Genomic DNA, 21844 nt, shown 5'->3' on the forward strand with positions numbered 1-21844 from the left:
TTTATAGCGCAAAAAATAAAAACTGCACAGGCGATCAAATACCACCGAAAGAAAGCTCAATTTGTGGGAAAAAAAGGATGTAAATGTCATTTATGTACCGTATTGCATGACCGCGCAATTGTCCGTTAAACTAGCGCAGCGCTGTATTGCAAAAAAATGGTGTAAATTGCAGTATCTATACCATAGTTTGTAGACGCTATAACTTTCACGCAAAGCAATCAATATACACTTATTGGGATTGTTTTAACAAAAACATGTAGCAGAATACATTTTGGCCTAAATTTATAACCAACTTTGAGTTTACTATATATTTTTTATAGCTGAAATTAAAAAAAATTGTTTTTCTTCAAACTTTTTGGCCTTTTTTTGTTTATAGCGTGAAAAATAAAAAGCGCACAGGTGATCAAATACCACTGAAAGAAAGCTCTATTTATGTGAACAAAAGGACATAAATTTCGTTTGGGTGCAGCATTGCATGACCGCGCAATTATCAGTTGAATTAGTGCAGCGCCGAGTAGCAAAAAGAGGCCTGGTCATTAAGGGGGGTAAATCCTCTGGAGGGCAAGTGGTTAAATTAACTTTCTAGCAAAAAATACATCTTTTTTTTCATGTGAACAAAAAGTGTAAGAATAGGCTTGGTCTTCAGGTGGTTAGAAGAGTGAGTGATGTGTGGCATAAACTTCTAATGCTGGGCATAAAACACCCCCACCCCCCAAAACGACCCCTTTTTGGAAAATAGACACCCCAAACTATTTGCTGAGATGCATGTTGAATCAATAGAAGAATTTATTTTTTTACCACAAGTTTTTGGAAAATTACAAACAAAAACATTTTTTTTTTTTTTTAGACAAAATTGTCACTTAAATGATTTACTGCTCACACATGGCATGGGTATATGTGGAATTACTCCCCAAAATACATTCTGCTACTTCTCCCGAGTATGGGGGTACCACATGTGAGAGACGTTTTGGCAGTCTAGCCAAATACAGGACCCCAAAATCCAATAAGCATCTTCAGGCTTTTAAAGGGCTTTATTTCCTCATTACACTTCCAGACTACCTATCACAGTTTCGGAGGCCCTGAAATGCCAGAATAGCACCTAACCCCCCCCCCCCAAATTACCCCTTTTTGGAAAGTAGACACCCCAAGGAATTTGATAAGAAGCATGGTAAGTATTTTGCAGATCTCATTTGTTGCCACAAGTTTTTGGAAAATGAAGAAAAACAAACAAAAAATTTTTTTCTATTCTTTTTTTTATATTTCAAAACCTTGTGAGAAAAAATTAGATCTGCAAAATATTCACCATGCCTCTTTTTAAATTCCTTGGGGTGTCTACAGAAAGGGGTCATTTGGGGGGGTTTGGTGCTATCCTGGCATGTTTGGGCCTTCGAAACTGTGATAGGTATTGAGGAAGTGAAATGAGGAAGTTACGCACCTTCAGGCTTTCAAAGTGGTCATTGGATTTCAGGCTCCTGTATGTGGCTAGGCTCCCAAAAAGTCCCACACATGTGGTATCCTCATACTCGGTAGAAGTAGCAGAATGTATTTTGGGGTGTAATTCCACATATACCCATGGCTTGTGCGAGAAATAAATCCTTTAAATGACAACTTTGTGTAAAAAAAAAAAAAAAAAAAATGAAAATGTTTTTGTCATTTTCCAGAAACTTGTGGAAAAAAAATAAATCTTCCATGGACACAATATGCCTTTCAACAGATAGCTTAGGGTGTCTACTTTACGAAAAGGGGACATTTGAGGGTGTTTGTACTATCCTGGCATTTTAGCACCTCATGAAATGTGATGAGCAGTCAGAAAGTAAAAGCTATGTAAATTCCATTATCTATACCAGCGTTTTTCGACCACTGTGCCGCGGCACACTAGTGTGCCATGAGATATTGTCTGGTGTGCCGTGGGAAAAATTGCCTCGGCTCACAAATAGACCAATCATTAGAACAGCAATGGGCAAACTACGGCCCGGCGGACCTTTTAATCCGGCCCACGGAGCGTGATACTGTCAGGATGATCTGTCCCCCTCGACGTATCTGCGCATGTGCCGGAGATCGCCGATCGGCTGCTAATGCCTGAAACTGGCACATGCGCAGATATGTCGAGGGGGACAGATCCTCATAGGAGACAGATTTTCATGCTACACCGGAACGGCGAGAGGAACGCGCGGAGCAAAGGTAAGTGAATTGACACAGGGGGGGCTTGGGGACTTAATATGGGGGATGAATTAATATGGGGGATGAATTACTATGGGAGATGAATTACTATTGTGGATGAATTACTATATGGGGGATGAATTACTATGGGGATGAATTACTATATGGGGGATGAATTACTATATGGGGGATGAATTACTATAGGGGGGATGAATTACTATGGGGATGAATTACTATATGGGGGATGAATTACTATATGGGGGATTAATTACTATATGGGGGATTAATTACTATAGGGGGGATGAATTACTATATGGGGGATGAATTACTATAGGGGGGATGAATTACTATGGGGGATGAATTACTATATGGGGGATGAATTACTATATGGGGGATTAATTACTATATGGGGGATTAATTACTATAGGGGGGATGAATTACTATATGGGGGATGAATTACTATAGTGGGGATGAATTACTATAGGGGGGGTGAATTACTATAGGGGGGGTGAATTACTATATGGGGGGTGAATTACTATGGGGGATGAATTACTATGGGGGATGAATTCCTATATGGGGGATTAATTACTATGGGGGATGAATTACTATATGGGGGATTAATTACTATGGGGGATGAATTACTATATGGGGGATTAATTATTCGATTCCTGCCAGAATATCAGCTTTGTGTTCAGCCAAACAGGCCCAGGTTTCGCACTGAGTAAGTAAACAGAAATATGAACAATTATAAAATACTTTATTATTTCATAATAAAGTAATTATAAAATAATTTCTTTGTGTTTGATTCCTATTCAAGAGAATTACTTTATATATAGTCAGTATAGGCACAGAGGTAAATTTTTTTAACATTTTCTAATGGTGGTGTGCCTCGTGATTTTTTTCATGAAAAAAGTGTGCCTTTGCACAAAAAAGGTTGAAAAACACTGATCTATACCATAGTTTGTAGATGCTATAATTTTCACGCAAAGCAATAAATGTACACTTACTGGGATTTTTTTAACCAAAAACATGTAGCAGAATACATTTTGGCCTAAATTTATGACGAAATTTTAGTTTTTTTGGATATTTTTTATGACCAAAATGAGAAAATATTGTGTTTTTTTTTAAAAAAAAAATGTTTCTTCAAAAATGTTTTTGTTTTATAGCGCCAAAAATAAAAAGTGCACAGGTGATCAAATACCACCAAAAGAAAGCTCTATTTGTGTGAAAAAAAGACATAAATTTCATTTATGTACCGTATTGCATGACCGTGCAATCGTCCATTAAACTAGCGCAGCGCTGTATAGCAAAAAAAATGGCATAAATTGCAGTATCTATACCATAGTTTGTAGACGCTATAACTTTCACACAAAGCAATAAATATACACTTATTGGGATTTTTTTACCAAAAACATGTAGCGGAATACATTTTAGCCTAAATTTATAACCAACTTTGAGTTTACTGTATATTTTTTATAGCTGAAAGTAAAAAATATTGTTTTTCTTCATAATTTGTGTTTTTTTTGTTAATAGCATGAAAAATAAAAAGCGCACAGGTGATCAAATACCACTGAAAGAAAGCTCTATTTATGTGAACAAAAGGACGTAAATTTCGTTTGGGTGCAGCATTGCATGACCGCGCAATTATCAGTTGAATTAGTGCAGCGCCGAGTAGCAAAAAGAGGCCTGGTATAGAAGGGGGGGTAAATCCTCTGGATGGCAAGTGGTTAAATAGCAAACATGTTATACTTACCTGCTCTGTGCAGTTGTTTTGCACAGAGCAGCCTCGATCCTCTTCTTCTCAGGTCCCCGCTAGCGCTCCTGACTCCTCCCCCGTGATCAGTGCCCCAATAGCAGACCGCTTGCTATGGGGGCACTGGTGCACTCTTGCTCCCGAGCCCCTCTTTATGCATCCAAAACACAGAGAGCTGCAGCTCCTTGCTCCCAAGCCCCTCTTTATGCATCCAAGACACAGAGAGCCACAGCTTGGCTCCCCCCTGCTCTCTCCTCATTTGATCACTGGCTCTGATTGACAGCAGTGGGAACCAATGACTCCCAATGCTGTGTCTCTCAGCCAATGAGGAGAGAGAGACCCGGGACAGCCGAGGCTCCCATGTCCATTGCTAGATCAAGAGGGATCTCTAGTAATTATTATGGCGGGCTGTGAGGGGGGGGAACAGCTCACAGAAGGTTTTTTACTTTCATGCATAGAATGCATGAAGGTAAAAATAACACTTCAGCCTTTACAACCATTTTTAAGCCCAAATCTGGGAAACTTAAAAGTTCTCCTTTGCACTGGCACTGTGTTTTTCCCCTATGGTCCAGTAGTCTAGGGTGCTGACACTATCAAGACTGATTCATAGTTTATAGCATTTCATTGCATGTGATGATGCTTAGGGACAGTCCATTGCCAGAGTATGTAGTGTCTGCCAGGGTATTGGGTGAGTAAAAGTCCTTTTAGGCCCCATGCACACTGGGCTTTAAAATCACTAGTTCCCTTATCAGAAAAACTCTCATATAGAGCATTTTTGTACAATGTTTAGGCATGTTTAGGAGTGTTTAGCATTTTTTCTGCCAGAGAAATCCAATAAAAAAAAAAGTCAAATCAGAATAGTTTTCTTTTTTTCCTTCCTCTAAACGCTGAACTTAAAATATGCCTTGAAACGTCCTAATGTGCATGGACACATAGGATTACCTTGAGCTGCTTCTACAGGCAAAGCACATTCTTGTAAACGCAGTGTATTTTTAAGCCCAGTGTGCATGAACCCTTACTCTCCGCTAGAATAAGGAGCAGTTAACCCTTGCAGTGCAGGCATATTCCCACTGCAAGATGTATTTTTGCATTTCCCAGAGTTGTGCTTTCAAAAACGCCCCTGTGTCAGTGGTAATAAATATTGCCCCTGCATCAGCGGTCAGTGAAAGTAATACCATATCCCTTTTGTCCAATTACCAATTATTTTGGGAATACAAATAGAAAGTAGCAAGCCGTAAGAAAGTACAATGTTATTACTTTTGCTTCTTTGGTATAGTTTGCCTTTGTGTGTAACGCCAACCCCAGAACCTGTGGCAATGGATTCAGTACTGGGTTGAATAGAAGGATTGATAGAGAGCACCGTTGTCAGGTTCTTGCGTGCCACTGATGTCTGTTTGCTGCTAGGAGTAGAATATACACCTTAGGTATGATATAAATAACCAAAACCTCTAAGTACCTCAAAATGAAAAGACCGTGAAATCTTGTCAAACACCTTTTCTGCATCAAAGCTTAATAGGATATTTTTAGTGTAGAAGAGGCAATTGTGGTCGCTGTAGCTTGTCTCTGATGCTAATAATGGAATATCTTCCTTTCACAAAGCATGTTTGATGGGTGGTTAGTATTTTAGCAGAAGAAGTCTTGTAATCGTAAGGCTAGACTTTTTGATATGATTTTAGAATCCATATTTAAAAGTGAGATTGGTCTATAGGCTGATAAGTTCATAGTCCTTTTCTGAGTTTTGGGGGAAATATGTAAAAAAAAAAATTAAATTTCTGTAGGAAAAAATGGTTTGTAGAATGCAGTTGTACTCGAGTTTTAGCATTCCCTATTTTTCTTTTAAAATTGCACAATTTATTTCAATATATATGAGGCGGAGGAACTTGACTGGTTGCTGACCTCAACCCTATAGGGATGAACTGGGATGAATTAGAGCGGAGACTGCGAGCCAGTCCTTCTCATCCGACATCAGTACCTCAAAAATGAGCTTTTGGAAGAATGGTCAAACATTCCCATAGACACACTCCTAAACCTTGTGGACAGCCTTCCCAGAAGAGTTGAAGCTGTTATAGCTGCAAAGGGTGGGCCAACTCAATATTGAACCCTACGGACTAAGTCTGGGTTGCCATTAAAGTTCATGTGCGCGTAAAGGCAGGCAGCCCAATGGGTATATACTGTATATTTCAGTGCTACTTCATCAATTTATTATACCTGCAGTTTTTTCCGACTCAGCACAACATCAACACAACTGAACAGAGGCTATACATTTTTTTTTAACAATTCCCTCCAATGACCTGTACTCATTATGAAAGCAGGCAGTTATTTGAGATATACATATTCTTATGGCTTATTTATAAGCGGTGTTTGTGTTCTGCTCAGAGTTATTCTTTAAATAACTGCTTTGGGTCATTAAAAGTACATTTCATAAATATCCACTGTACAGGACCAACTTGATATGTTGAGGACTTGTACACAGACATTGAAATGGATCATGCGGATCTTTACGGCTTTAGCATATTTAGTGTTACAAAAAGACTATTGTGCTTTCTAACAATCCATGCATTTCATGCTGCTGACACAATCAGCTCCGTGGGCTTCCAGTGTTTTTTCTTTCCGCCTATCTCAATTTCTAGGCAGTGCAAACTCCATTTGTGTCTATTTAAATACTGTCTTTCAACTATTTAAATAGATGCTATCGTGGGACAGTTTTATATGGATTGGTACAAGGGTAGGTAACCTTGTGACCGTATTGTGCCAAAAAAGGTTTGTAAGACATTGAGAGCCAGATATATTTAACACAAAATATCTATTGCACACTCTTGATCATTAAAAGGACTATTTAGTAAGTAAACTGTGGTGTTCTAAATCAGATTACCAGTAATAAATTAACAGGTTTATTCTGTTAAGGCCAAAAATTGGTGTCCGTGTCAGTGGCTGCAATAATATTAACCCTGGAATTGAATTGGTTGTCAGTATAGCATAACACCCACGAGATTAGTGTCAGGGCAGTGGGAAAAAAAGGTTGGTGTCCGTGTAACAAACACAGGATTGGGGTCCTTGCAGTAAAAACAAAAATGCAAGACTGATGTCCATGACAAAACAAATACGAATAAAAGAACAGGATTGGTGTCCATATAGCAAATACTCCCAGGATTTCTGTCAGTGCAGCAAACAAAGAAACCCCAAAATTGGTGTCAACACAGCCAAAAGAAAATGCAGGATCTGGCGTTGGTGTGTTGGTGCAGCAAACAAAAAAAAAATCCTAGAATTAGTGTCGGTGCACAAAAAACAGTATTGGTGTGAATGCAAAAAAAAAACAAAAACAGGATTTTTGTTAGTGCAACAAAATACTCCCAGTATTGGTGTCAGTGTAGCAGGATAACCCCAGGGTTGACGTCAGTGCAGCAAAGTATCCCTAGGATTATTGCCAGTGCAGCAAAAAGCCCTCCTATTTCTTACCTCCACACTGACTACAGCAGGGCTCCTTCTCTTGCGTTGCTGCACTTTGCTGAAACTTTAGAACTTTAAGTAAAAATTGTTATTTAAAGCCAAACATCTGCCTCCTCTTATATATGTAGGGCATACTAACAGTCACAGCTTTATATGTACAGGACTTTAAAATTCTCGTGATCACTGTTTCTATTTTCACGGCAGAATGGCCTGGGAGGGGAAGAGCTACATACCAATCAGAGCAGTGTGCTGCCGGTCAGAAGTAGAGGCAGAGCACAAGCCTGGATGACAGTACATTTTCAATGGCCTGGAAGGTCAAGGGTGTAAAAACACCAAACTGGGCCGTGCTGCAGTGAAGAGAACAGCAATCACATGACCTACAGTGGGGCAAAAAAGTATTTAGTCAGCCACCAATTGTGCAAGTTCTCCCACTTAAAAAGATGAGAGAGGCCTGTAATTGGCATCATAGATAGACCTCAACTATGAGAGACAGACAATCACATTGGCTGATTTGGAAATAATTTATTTGCAAATTATGGTGGAAAATAAGTATTTGGTCAATATCAAAAGTTCATCTCAATTTTTTGTATATATCCTTTGTTGGCAATGACAGAGGTCAAACGTTTTCTGTAAGTCTTCACAAGGTTGGCACACACTGTTGCTGGTATGTTGGCCCATTCCTCCATGCAGATCTCCTCTAGAGCAGTGATGTTTTGGGGCTGTCGCTGGGCAACACGGACTTTCAACTCCCTCCAAAGGTTTTCTTTGGGGTTGAGATCTGGAGACTGGCTAGGCCACTCCAGGACCTTGAAATGTTTCTTTTACGAAGCCACTGGGTAGTATGTTTGGGATCATTGTCATGTTGGAAGGCCCAGCCACGTTTCATCTTCAATGCTCTTGCTGATGGAAGGAGGTTTGCACTCAAAATCTCACTATACATGGCCCCATTCATTCTGTCTTGTACATGGATCAGTCGTCCTGGTCCCTTTGCGGAGAAACAGCCCCAAAGCATGATGTTGCCACCCCCATGCTTCACAGTAGGTAGGGTGTTCTTTGGATGCAACTCAGCATTTTCTCTCCTCCAAACACGACGAGTTGTGTTTCTACCAAACAGTTCTATTTTGGTTTCATCTGACCATATGACGTTCTCCCAATCCTCTTCTGGATCATCCAAATGCTCTCTAGCAAACTTCAGATCGGCCCGGACATGTACTGGCTTAAGCAGGAGGACACGTCTGGCACTGCAGGATCTGAGTCCCTGGCGGCGTAGTGTGTTACTGATGGTAGCCTTTGTTACGTTGGTCCCAGCTCTCTGCAGGTCATTCACTAGGTCCCCCCCGTGTGGTCCTGGGATTTTTGTGATCATTTTGACCCCACGGGGTGAGATCTTGCGTGGAGCCCCACATCGAGGGAAATTATCAGTGGTCTTGTGTGTCTTCCATTTTCTAATTATTGCTCCCATAGTTGATTTGTTCCCTCCAAGCTGCTTGCCTATTGCAGATTCAGTCTTCCCAGCCTGGTGCAGGTCTACAATTTTGTTTCTGGTGTCCTTCGACAGCTCTTTAGTCTTCACCATAGTGGAGTTTGGAGTGTGACTGTTTGAGGTTGTGGAGAGGTGTCTTTTATACTGATAACAAGTTCAAATAGGTGCCATTGATACAGGTAATGAGTGCAGGACAGAGGAGCCTCTTAAAGAAGAGGGTACAGGTCAGTGAGAGCCAGAAATCTTGATTGTTTGTAGGTGACCAAATGCCTATTTTCCACCATAGTTTGCAAATAAATACTTTCAAAATCAGCCAATGTGATTGTCTGGATTTGTTTTCTTATTTTGTCTCTCATAGTTGAGGTCTACCTATGATGCCAATTACAGGCCTCTCTCATCTTTCTAAGTGGGAGAACTTGCACAATTGATGGCTGACTAAATACTTTTTTACCCCACTGTATAGTAATACACGGCTTACTTGTTTAGCTAATGGGGACCATGCACAATGTGGTGGCAGCACTGCAGAGGCGGTATAATCCTGCAAATCCTTGCCCTTAGGAGGAAGCCCTAGTAATGGCGATGTTACTAGGCTATTTCTATTAGAGGTGCCATTTGTATTAAAACCTAAGGGCACAGATAGTTCATATATTTCATGATAGTTCATGAGCTGTAAGCCATAATCATCACAATTATGACAAATCACGGCTTGAACTATCTTGCTTTGCATGTAATGAGTCTATCTCATATATTAGTTTCACCTTTTAAGTTGCATTACTGAAATAAATGAACTTTTGCACGATATTCTAATTTTTCAAGTTTCACCTGTATATAAAGAAAACAGACGGCAAAGTGACAGGAGCTCATGATACACTAATGACAATGGCAGTTGAACTCTCGGTACAGCATGATTATTTTGTACACAGCACACTTTTCATAGTATATATACAGGAGTGAGTGGGACTTCATGATTCACGAGACACTATAGCAAAATTTTGGCAAAGTCAACTGAGACAATAGTGTAATTAATTTTAACATTAATATGCCTAAATCAAAGACGGGTGGCATTTGTACTATTAGGGACCAGACCTGCGGAAAGAAGTTGTCAGGGAAGAGGCAGCAGTGCGGGGAATTAACTTTAAATTTACTCTGCAGCTCAGCAGCCTTTCAGCATTAATGGATCTTTTTGGAGTATAAGATCTTAGGACTTAGGTGTGAATTCTAAGCCCCTCCATTACCCCAGCCAGCAAGTGATACACTTTGTGGATTAATAGTCAGGTAAAATATAAATATTATTGCCATTTTATATTATTACATATTAAATTATTACAATTACTCCTTAACGTTAAAGCAGAACTTTATGAAGTCTCAAATACTCCCCTCCAGGGATGCAACGTACACAAACTCCTTCACTTCTCCCTGGCTTCTTCCAGGTTTGGTGTCTTTGGTCAAGCTGGGATGACGTACTTCCCATGCATGCGCCCAGAAGTTCATTCATTCTGGCACAGAGGTGTGCTGAGAATGTACACGGAGTTGCACATACAAAGCTGAGTGTATATGTTTAAGCATCTTGTGCAGAGGAAGCTAAGAAGTCTTTATTGCAGAAGTCTTTTTTTTTTTTTTTCAAAAAAATCTTTCCTGCTCACAGATGTTTACTTTCAGAGCTATTTTCTTTTTTGATACACGCTTCTTTAAAGAGGTATTAAACCAGAAACCAATTTGTGTTACATTGCAACTTACCAATCCTTAGATGGGGTGTCTGCATTAGTTTTCTTTTTTTTTTTCCTTTTTTCCCCCTCTGATTTCTCCTGGTGATCTGGCCAGTAACACACCTCCTGTATAGAGTGCCCCCACTCTGGATGAAGAAGCACAGGGGGTACATTTGGACAGCAGCATTGTCAGTCTGGGGGGAGGGGGGAGTTTCAGCTATACTAGCAGATTTATAATAACTAACAAATTGATCCCAAAATCCAGCTAATACTTTATTTGCAGTTACAGCACACAATATTTTCCTTTTGTGTAAAGGTTATACATCAATCAAAATTGATCATTTTAAGCACCCCTGCTAGAGGTAAATGGTTTGTCTAATATCTGTAACTGATACATTCTGCTGGAGAGCTTGTTCTTTGGAAAAACAACAGACTTATGGGATGGATCACCAGATGAAAATAGAAGAAAATAGCCTAAGTCATATCTAAGAAGTGATACACTGCAATATATTAAATGTTTGATTTTAGGTTTAATACCTCTTTAACCACTTGCTGACCACCCAATGTAGAAAAATGTCCTGTCAGCAATTGGTTGTGTTATGGCTGCAGACACAAGCCTGGTATTATGTTTTTGAAAGCCAGTGATTGGCTGTTTAGTAAAAGTGATCTGGGTGGTTTGATCACTTTCACAGTGGTGAGAAGAGCTGACCTTTGTTAGCCCCCTTGTGATAGCAATAAAGTTAAATGATAAGAATGTAAAAAAAAATGTATAGAATAAATAAAAATATAGAAAAAAAATTAAAAGCACCCTCTATCCCCTCCACACATACATGAGAGAGATTGCCACGAACATCAGAGCGAGAAGAAAAATTCTAGGGTGGTCATTCATGATTAGCTTTACACTGAAAACCTATAAAGGCTTTTAAAGCATCACCTGAGAACAATTTTAGTTACCATAAGTTGTCACCATTTCACGGGTGCACACAATTTTAAATCTCAACTTGTTTGACATCTGTTTACTGGAAACAACATTATATTTTGTAAATAAAGTGGGTCTTGTGTAGTGTTTTTGTGTGCACTAAAATTCATTTTAGTCTTATTTTTTCCTAAACATATTTTATAAACAGCTGCACAAATATCAGACGATATACAAATTTCCATCTGCCACCATTTTATTCTCCAGGGCACCTGCTTTCAAAAAACGTATGCTTGTATGTTCATTTTCTACCAAAAAGACTGATTTTTTTCATGTTCCTTGCAACACAATGCTCACCCTCAGAACAGTCTGTAATGGCAATTATTATTTTTTTTTCTAAATACCTTATTTTTATATATGTAGTCTGCACTTCTGGTCCTGGCCGCCTAGACAATTTCATCATTAGGAGATTCCCTAGGGTTCCTGGGATATCACCGTCATCTATCTCAGGAGCCTTCACACCACACTTGCTTTAATTCCAGGTTCTGTGTTGATTGACAGGTTGCCACAACAATGGGGCGGGAACTTCCGTTGACGCCTCCATTGTTATGGCACCCTGTAAGCAACACAGTGTCCTTACTGCGCAGGCGCAATATCGGGAGGTGCATGCTGGGTAGCCAGCTGCCTGGAATCCCAGAAGCAAGTAGGAGTGGGCTTCAGATGCCCACACTAGTAATGGCCGCTGCCTGTCTGCTGGGATCCTGTGATGAATGTCATATTTACAGGAAAGAAGAAATATACTATAACAGTATCCTATTTATATTGTGCAACTAAAGAGAATCACAGGGGTGCCTTTTGGAGAAAACTGCCAAGGAGAATGGAGCTCCACTTTTTTGTGTGTGAAATGTTTTTTTTAAATGCCCCGGACAGCAAAACCGTTGTTTTTTTTTTTGTTTGTTTTTTAAGAATTAAAAACTTCAGATCTCTTAATTTTGTGCCCATGAGACACTCTAGGATTTTTTAGCCTCAATAAAACTTCATTAGACATACAGGGTTAATATCAGAGTGATGGCCAGGATTACCAGAAGCTTGTAATCTATTTACAGATGAAGGGAATAAGCATTTCATGGTACTGATTTCTGAACTATTTTCAGGAGGTGTCCATTCATTGTATATAGCCAGATTGCCCTTGCTTCATGAGGTCAATTTCCAAATGCAGTGATAGTTTTGTGATAAAAAAAATAACAAAAACAACAACAAAAAAACTTTAAAATTTGCTCTAAAATTAGAGAAGTTATTTAGATGATTACCAGAAGCAAATGTTCTATGATTCAAATATCCCCTACACCTTTGATGTGTTCCCAGATTTTGGAATCTGGTATTTTAAATTAGAGATTGCAGCAGTCCTGCTGTCATAAAAAAGTGACACATACAGTAAATACAATACCAATACATACTTTAAAGTTAACCTGGCATCAGATATATTTTCCATGTTAAGTGCTACATGCAAGTCATTGATAACTCTTTCAGGTATTTATTACCTCTCACAGAGATCGCAGTACTTCCCCTGATGACACCTTCATCTGACTTTCACTCCAGAAGCATGGAGCCATCTTTGTTTAGGCATCATCCAGGGTCACCATCTACTTCTTTGCCTAAAATGCTGTCTCCAAGATGATACAGGCATGTAAATCCTGGTGCCTGTGCAGTTTGTGTTCACAATTGTCTTACACAGATCAGCTCCTGCTACAGCATATTACCTTGTTACTTGCTTCAAAGTTAGTTTTGCAATTTTATCAGTTGGGAAGAAAATATTTCCTCCTGCCTTCTGCCCACTGTTGACTTACCCCCCTGCCTAGGCAAAGTCACGAATCTGGAGTTCAAGGATGGATTTAATGAAAAAAGGTGGAGCTTTTCTGAAAATAAGAGGAATTTATTCTTACAGACTTGGAAAGTTAATAACAGGCTTGATTTAAAATCTGCCCATTGGCTCTCAAAGTGAATGTAGGGGGCGGCCCTCTCTCTGAATTTCCCCATGCACACATGGACTTCCTTATAACAAGACTTAGGCCCCTTTCACATTGGCAGACTTTACCAAGCGGATCTGCCTGCTCAGCACGTGATATGTCTACTGATCCCTGCTGAACAGGTGGATGACAGGTCCATGTCCTCTCCGCTTGTTCAGAGTAGACACAGTCACTGTTTTCTATGGGGCAATCAGATGTAAATGGACCGTCTGTCCATTTACATCCGACTGTCATCCAACCTGATCCACTAGACAGATGGGGAATGGATCCCCCATCTGTCTGTTTTTAGAGGATTGGATGCAGGTGGGTGTAAATGGACACATGTCCGTTTACATCTGCCCATAGAGAACAATGGGTGATCCAGTTGGGTCCACCTGAAAAACAGAGAGGAGGATCTGTTCAGTCATGTGAAAGGGCCCTAAGGCATACCTCAACTTACATCCACAATGCACTGCATGTGCAAGATTTTACCAGGCCTGCAGATGACTTAATGGTGAAGGGGCTGCCTAGCCTCTGATATTCTGAAAATTTGTAACCCTGCGTTTAGGTAAAGTTATGTTAAAGGTAAACCTACCTCTATAAAATAGGTGTATCCTTGACATTCTTGTTAAAATTCCTCTGGGTTTCATCATTTATTAAATTCCTCTTGAAAGAGGATATGTTCTAGTTTCCTCCCTGCTTACAATTCAAATAAAACTGGTAGAGGTTACTTTAAAAAAAAATGGTTGTCAGAAATTTCATTGATCCAGAGACACATGCTGTTGTTTTTTTTTTAAGATGTCAACTTTTCCTGTAAGGTTAATCTTCAGAGATTCTGTTAGTGGCCTTAGCAACCTTTGTGGAGACTCCGATGAGGAGAGGGAGCCCCAAACTCAACCTTACAGGTTTGCAGCTTCAGCTGCTTATATCTGAGGATCCTAATGTGACATTTTTACTGATTGTAACCTCTGTGTATGGGTGTATTCTACATATGCTCAGGTTGAATTACCTAGGTTTTAGGTTTACTTATCTGCTTACAAAAATCTTGATGGCATTGATTTCTATGTCCCTTATAGTAATCAACCCAAATGTATTTATCAGTACAGACCAAAAGACGGAAATACCTGATTGATTGCAAAGGGCAATGCAGGCTTTTAATTTTTTTTATTATTTTCTTTGTATACATCCTAAATGCAATATTGTCATTTTACGTGCAGTTTGTGGAATTGGGTTCAATGATGCACAATCTTGAAGTCTTTACTTAGTTTACTGTAGCTGTAAGTGTGCTTTACAAATGTGGATGTTTCAGCTTTATCATTTGTTTCTGTGACTGTAGTCAGTGTCTCTAATTTATTGATAACCATAATTTTCAATGGCATTTTTCTATGGTAGAATAAATGTTTGCATTCTAGTCCAATTCTAATATAGTATATTAATGCTGTAGAACAACCTGATTTGTCCATTCACAACATACGCTTCACTAACTTTACATAAACCAAAGGTAAAGTATATAGATTTGAAGCAACATTAAAAATGGCCATATCTATCGGCATCCTGAAATACATTGTGATAAAATCTTATCTATTTTGCTTTCTTTAAAAATATGATGCTGTAGATTTTATTACAACATAAAAATGACAAAATCATTGCACAGTTTAATCATTTCCAGCATGGCCATGTGACTTTCTGAGCAAGGGCAAACAGGAAAATTAATTTTTGACAGTGGTAGTAACATACTACTTGCCTAACAAATGTGGTGGTATTCTCTTTGATCTTTGCACATATAGTAAAAACAAGCTTAAAGTGTTACTAAACCCACAACAGTAAAATCAGCCGGTATATGCAGCAAAACATGCTTGTTCTACTCACTGTGGAACCTAATGGGGTTAATCCTCCGCATTGTGTAAAAAAAAGAACTAAAAAGCTGTTTGATTCTGTCTTCTTGATACTCCCCTTCTTTTATGGTCCCCAACCCATCTGCTGATAGTACAGAGCAGCAGTGGCAAGTCTACACATGCTCAGTTTGGTGAGAGTTTTTTTTTTTCTTTGGGAGGGTGCATGTGATCATCACAGGGCCAATGTTCAGACAAAGGGTCAGGGGTCATGCAGCCTCATAGGACAGTCGGAGGAGAATGAAAACTCCTCCTACAAGCTTTAACCAGTGCTTGGCCAGACACTGATAGAAGTCACAAGACTACTATATACTGCTGATTAGAAAAGATAATTAGCAGTTTATATTTACTAAAATAATTGCATTTACATGTTCTGTGTACTGTGGAAGACCAGATATGGTGAATGAAGGGTCCTGGGTTTAGTAACACTTTAATGCACTCTGACTAGTGAATTTGTATGTTTTAGTAAAAAAAAAACAACCCACTGAGGTGTCTTATTTCCACTGGAACAATCATCAGTTTTATTCATGGGTACCTTAAGTAATATATCTTTTGGACCTCTTTAATGTTGCTGTAATGGTCCACCCTTGTACATTGTCTCTGTGCTCCAGCAGTTTAACTCTTGTTTTCCTTTGACAGATACGCGGGCAGGTGAAGAGAGCCCCCTTGGTGTAGATCACGCAGTAATTGGGGGTGTGGTTGCTGTTGTTGTCTTTGCAATGCTTTGCCTTCTCATCATACTGGGTCGTTACTTTGCTCGACATAAAGGTAAGGAACCTCTAGTTTTTTTTTCCTTCTTAGTTTTGCTGGGTATGAGAGCTGCTACTGGAGCAGCAGGGATTGAAAATTATAGATCATGATTTTCCTCGGTGGCCACCTTGCGTTAAAGCTACTCTGCCATGGTAATACACATGTACCAATAAGTAACACTAGAAGGTGGTGTCTGTCTTCACTCTTCTGCAGAGCTTCTTAAGTATCTTCAGTATCTAAGACATTTCTGGAGCAATGCGGTTCTATCTGGTGGCCAGCAGATGGAGCCACAGATCTTAGCAGAGTTTTGAAATCTGACACTCCCGGAATGCAAAAGCAGCTAAAAATTGTTTGTTGCAGCTTAAAAGGAGGTCACATACAGGTTAGAAGAGGGTTAGCTACTGGTGAGATGCACCTGATGAACTCCTAATGATCTCAGGAGTGTCTCAATCTGATCTCAAAAGCAAACCAAATGTGGTTTGAAGAATTAGATGCATTCTGCATTTTCTGGTCAACAAAAGCACTAAGATCATTGGGAGTCACTCGTAGATGTGTTTTGTCTGTATCTGCCTACACAATGGATAGTAGACAGTTGTAAAGAAGGCAGAAAACACACAAAGGCACCATTTTTGATGACTGTTGAAGGCATGAGGAATTAGAATAGAATTCTTTAATATACATGCAAAGAATTTGGGTTATGCACATAGATCTGTCAATAAAATCAATCCTATATTGAAAGAAGTAACAGTGCTTAGTGTGCTGCTATAGTCCCACCCAGTTCCTCAATTTGAAATGATATAAAGGAAATATTAAAATCCCCAAAATCTAAATTTTATATATATATATATATATATATATATATATATATATATACAGTGGGGATCGAAAGTTTGGGCACCCCAGCTAAAAATTTGTATTAATGTGCATAAAGAAGCCAAGGAAAGATGGAAAAATCTCCAAAAGGCATCAAATTACAGATTAGACATTCTTATAATATGTCAACAAAAGTTAGATTTTATTTCCATCATTTACACTTTCAAAGTAACAGAAAACAAAAAAATGGCGTCTGCAAAAGTTTGGGCACCCTGCAGAATTTATAGCATGCACTGCCCCCTTTGCAAACCTGAGACCTGCCAGTGTCATGGATTGTTCTCAATCATCGTCTGGGAAGACCAGGTGATGTCAATCTCAAAGTTTTTAAATGCCCAGACTCATCTGACCTTGCCCCAACAATCAGCACCATGGGTTCTTCTAAGCAGTTCTCTAGAAAACTGAAACTGAAAATAGTTGACGCTCACAAAGCTGGAGAAGGCTATAAGAAGATAGCAAAGCGTTTTCAGATGTCAGTATCCTCTGTTCGGAATGTAATTAAGAAATGGCAGTCATCAGGAACAGTGGAAGTTAAAGCAAGATCTGGAAGACCAAGAAAAATATCAGACAGAACAGCTCGCAGGATTGTGAGAAAAACAATTCAAAACCCACGTTTGACTGCACGATCCCTCCAGAAAGATCTGGCAGACACTGGAGTTGTGGTACACTATTCCACTATAAAGAGATACTTGTACAAATATGGTCTTCATGGAAGAGTCATCAGAAGAAAACCTCTTCTACGTCCTCACCACAAAAATCATCGTTTGAACTTTGCAAATGAACATGTAGACAAGCCTGATGCATTTTGGAAACAAGTTCTGTGGACCGATGAGGTTAAAATTGAACTTTTTGGCCGGAATGAGCAAAGGTACGTTTGGAGAAGAAGGGGCACAGAATTTAATGAAAAGAACCTCTGTCCAACTGTTAAGCATGGGGTTGGATCAATCATGCTTTGGGGTTGTGTTGCAGCCAGTGGCACAGGGAACATCTCACGAGTAGAAGGAAAAATGGATTCAATAAAATTTTAGCAAATTTTGGATGGTAACTTGATGCCATCTGTGAAAGCTGAAGTTAAAGAGAGGATGGCTTCTACAAATGGATAATGATCCTAAACACACCTCGAAATCCACGGGGGATTACATCAAGAGGCGTAAACTGAAGGTTTTGCCATGGCCTTCACAATCTCCTGACCTCAACATAATTGAAAATCTATGGATAGACCTTAAAATAGCAGTGCGTGACAGACAGCCCAGAAATCTCAAAGAACTGGAAGACTTTTGTAAGGAAGAATGGGCAAAGATACCTCAAACAAGAATTGAAAGACTCTTGGCTGGCTACAAAAAGCGTTTACAAGCTGTGATACTTGCCAAAGGGGGCAGTACAAGATATTAACTCTGCAGGGTGGCCAAACTTTTGCAGACGCCATTTTTTTGTTTTCTGTTATTTTGAAAGTGTAAATGATGGAAATAAAATCTAACTTTTGTTGACATAGTATAAGAATGTCTAATCTGTAATTTGATGCCTTTTGGAGATTTTTCCATCTTTCCTTGGCTTCTTTATGCACATTAATACAACTTTTTAGCTGGGGTGCCCAAACTTTCGATCCCCACTGTATCTCAAGGCAAGGATTGCTGCAACAACTAATATTGTGCACTCTAACGCACCTGAGTAAATTCCAACCATGTGGTGCGTTATCCCTTTAAATCTCTCAATGCAAAAATAAGCAAGTGATTGATATGTCTATCCATAGATACTATAGAAGTCCATAATAGTGTGTATAGTCCACTTTCACAAAATTAGGTGCTGTGTAAACAAAATAAAAACACGCTGTCCCTCTTTTGAGTGAAAAACTTTCTCACCTTGTGATTAGACCTACAAATCAATATAGGTCAAGTGCGCTGTGTTAATCAGTGGTGTTATTTCAAACCAGCTCTTCCATTCGGACTCTCCTTGATGACTCCAGAGATGTGGAAAATGCGCTCAAAAAATAAAAAACATATATTTCATAGTTCAACACTGTATCATTACTAAACTGTGTTTAACCTCAATAAATGCACTCACATAAGTGTGTTTAAAACTGTGCTCATTCAACCAAAGTATCCTCTGTTATAGATGCTGCAGATTCTTAAACAACACCTCCAAACGTGCTCAATACCTTGTCACCACTAGGTGCAATGCACGCTCACCTTCTCATTAGACCCATATAATCATAGCTCACAAAGGCATGCTGTTCATCCAACTCTGTATATTAGCTTCCACCTCCTAGCAGCTACTTCACTCCTCCTGTCCCTTTAAGGGTCCAATATTTTGCTGTATCCACCCAGATAAGTATAAGCTGAAAGGGAGAAAGGATCATTTATAGTGCAAAATAATTAGTAAATGATTACCGCGCTCTAATACTATCATTCCAATGAAAAGTGCATATTAGGTGTACCAATTCAATAATGTGTTGTGTAAAAATAATTGCAACTTGTAAATTGCATCACCTTTAACGGGTTAAATTGTAATCACACAATATACCACCAAAAATGAAATACCCATATGTAAATAAAGAAATATAAAAAAAATAAAAAATATATGAATCCAATTGTGATATATAATCAATATAAATAAAAATATTTTAAAAAATTTTAATTTATTTAGTCCAGTATGCAAATAGTGCAAAAGTTGTGAGTAAAGTTCAGCAGAGAATGTAGTTAACAATATGCTCTCCTTCCAAGCAGCTTTGTTGCAGTTGTGTTGCTGGGATCCTGCAGCTTCTCTATGAGCCTGTATACGTGTAAGGGTTTCTCCCTCCTTGAACCACTGCTTACTACAATTCTCTATATATCATTATTCTATTTAAAATGCGCTTGTAATACAATTAACCGCTGAATGTGGTGAGGATCAGCCACGTGGGTGTGTTGACACACACCGTCAGTACTCGCCGTGTTGATGGTCAGATGCGTGGTGACGTCACTGCCCCTCCCCAACACGTTGTGCCACAGGGAAAATGTAGCTTCGTCTGGGGGATGTAGTAAAAAAATTTTTTACTACATCCCCCAGATGAAGCTACGTCGAAGACGACATCACTGCCCCTCCCCAACGCGTTGCGCCACAGGGAAAATGTAGCTTCGTCTGGGGGATGTAGTAAACTTTTTTTACTACATCCCCCAGAAGAAACTACGTTTTCCCTGTGGTGCAACGCGTTGGGCAGGGGCAGTGACGTCACCACGCATCTGACCATCAACACGGCGAGTACTGACGGTGTGTGTCAACACACCCACGAGGCTGATCCTCATCGCATTCAGCGGTTAATTGTATTACAAGCGCATTTTAAATAGAATAATGATATATAGAGAATTGGAGTAAGGAGTGGTTCAAGGAGGGAGAAACCCTTACACCTATATAGGCTCATAGAGAAGCTGCAAAGCTGCAGGATCCCAGCAACACAACTACAAGCTGCTTGGAAGGAGAGTATATTGTTAACTACATTCTCTGCTGAACTTTACTCACAACTTTTGTACTATTTGCACACTGGACTAAATAAATAAAAAAATGTTTTAATATTTTTATTTACATTGATTATATATCACAATTGGATTCATATTTTTTTTATATTTGTTAATATTTCTTTATTTATATATGGGTATTTCATTTTTGGTGGTATATTGTGTGATTACAATTTAACCCGTTTAAGGTGATGCAATTTACGAGTTTCCATTATTTTTACACAACACATTATTGAATTGTTACACCTAATATGCACTTTTCATTGGAATGATAGTATTAGAGCGCGGTAATCATTTACTAATTATTTTCCATTTAGCACACATCATATGAGGGTGAGCAAGGAAACCAGCGACCTAATACAATAATTATTGACTCCAGTGGCTCACAAGTTAATATACTTAATAATTTATAGTGCAACCCTGTATAGAAATGAAATATTTTATTAAAGTCAAGATTTCACACTCCCAGAATAAAAGACAAAAAGAAGCTTTCCCTTTACTAAAATGGCTCCTGCAGCCGCACTTCTGGTTTCTGCAGTACGGAAAGTCATGTCACTAGGCTCCTCCCTTGCAGCTTCAAGCTTATTTATTTATTTCAGGTACTTATAAAGCGCCATCAATTTACGCAGCGCTTTACACATATATATATTGTACATTCACATCAATCCCTAACCCTCAAGGGGCATACAATCTAAGGTTTCCTAACTCACATTCATATACAAGGGCCAATTTAGACAGGATCCAATTAACCTACCAGCATGTCTTTGGAGTGTGGGAGGAAACCGGAGTACCCGGAGGAAACCCACGCAGGCACAGGGAGAACATGCAAACTCCAGGCAGGAGGTGCCGTGGCTGGGATTCGAACCAACGACCCTAGTACTGCCAGGCGGAAGTGCTAACCATTTAGCTACTGTGCTGCCCAAATGTTAGGTAAACCAGATTCAGAACTGTAAAGCTGGTTACTTACAAACACAGTATAGTAAGTGAAGGTACTGGAGGTGTATAGATGTCAAACTGCAAAATTGTGGCTCTGCACACTTTCAAAATAAATTTTTCTTTCCCCTTCCTTCATCTTTATAAGCAATTAATTGAATTTCAGTAATGATAACTAATAACACTGACCATATGTGGAGATTGCTGTAGGGTTTTCCATTTTCTTGGATACATCTTGGAAAGAGGTTTTGAACTTTTGCTCTAATTATATTCTCTGTGTTTTGAAGCATAAAAGGCTTCACTAATTTAGAGAGATATGGGTAGAATGGTAACCAAAATTAAAATATTGGTTTCTTCCCTTTGGAAAAAGATCTTTTTCAATCCTGCATCCTACCTTGATGGATCTATGCATACCTTTTTTTTTTCCACATAAAGCC

At 39.1% G+C, this 21844-nt stretch overlaps 1 protein-coding gene across 7 annotated transcripts in view; it reads left to right on the forward strand.

Moving 5' to 3' along the window:
• The window catches only part of CADM1 (cell adhesion molecule 1), a 535014-nt gene that overhangs the window by 500093 nt on the left and 13077 nt on the right, over window positions 1–21844 (forward strand). For all 7 annotated transcript variants that reach the window (XM_089670164.1, XM_089670158.1, XM_089670161.1 and 4 more), the window contains one exon: window positions 16003–16131. In XM_089670164.1, coding sequence (XP_089526290.1) covers window positions 16003–16131 — 129 coding nt within the window. The remainder of the gene's footprint in view (window positions 1–16002; window positions 16132–21844) is intronic.

This window comes from Staurois parvus, unplaced genomic scaffold (genome assembly GCF_062004578.1).
Source record: "Staurois parvus isolate SC_StPar_1 unplaced genomic scaffold, SC_StPar_1.0 ptg000087l, whole genome shotgun sequence".
Classification (NCBI taxonomy): domain Eukaryota; kingdom Metazoa; phylum Chordata; class Amphibia; order Anura; family Ranidae; genus Staurois; species Staurois parvus.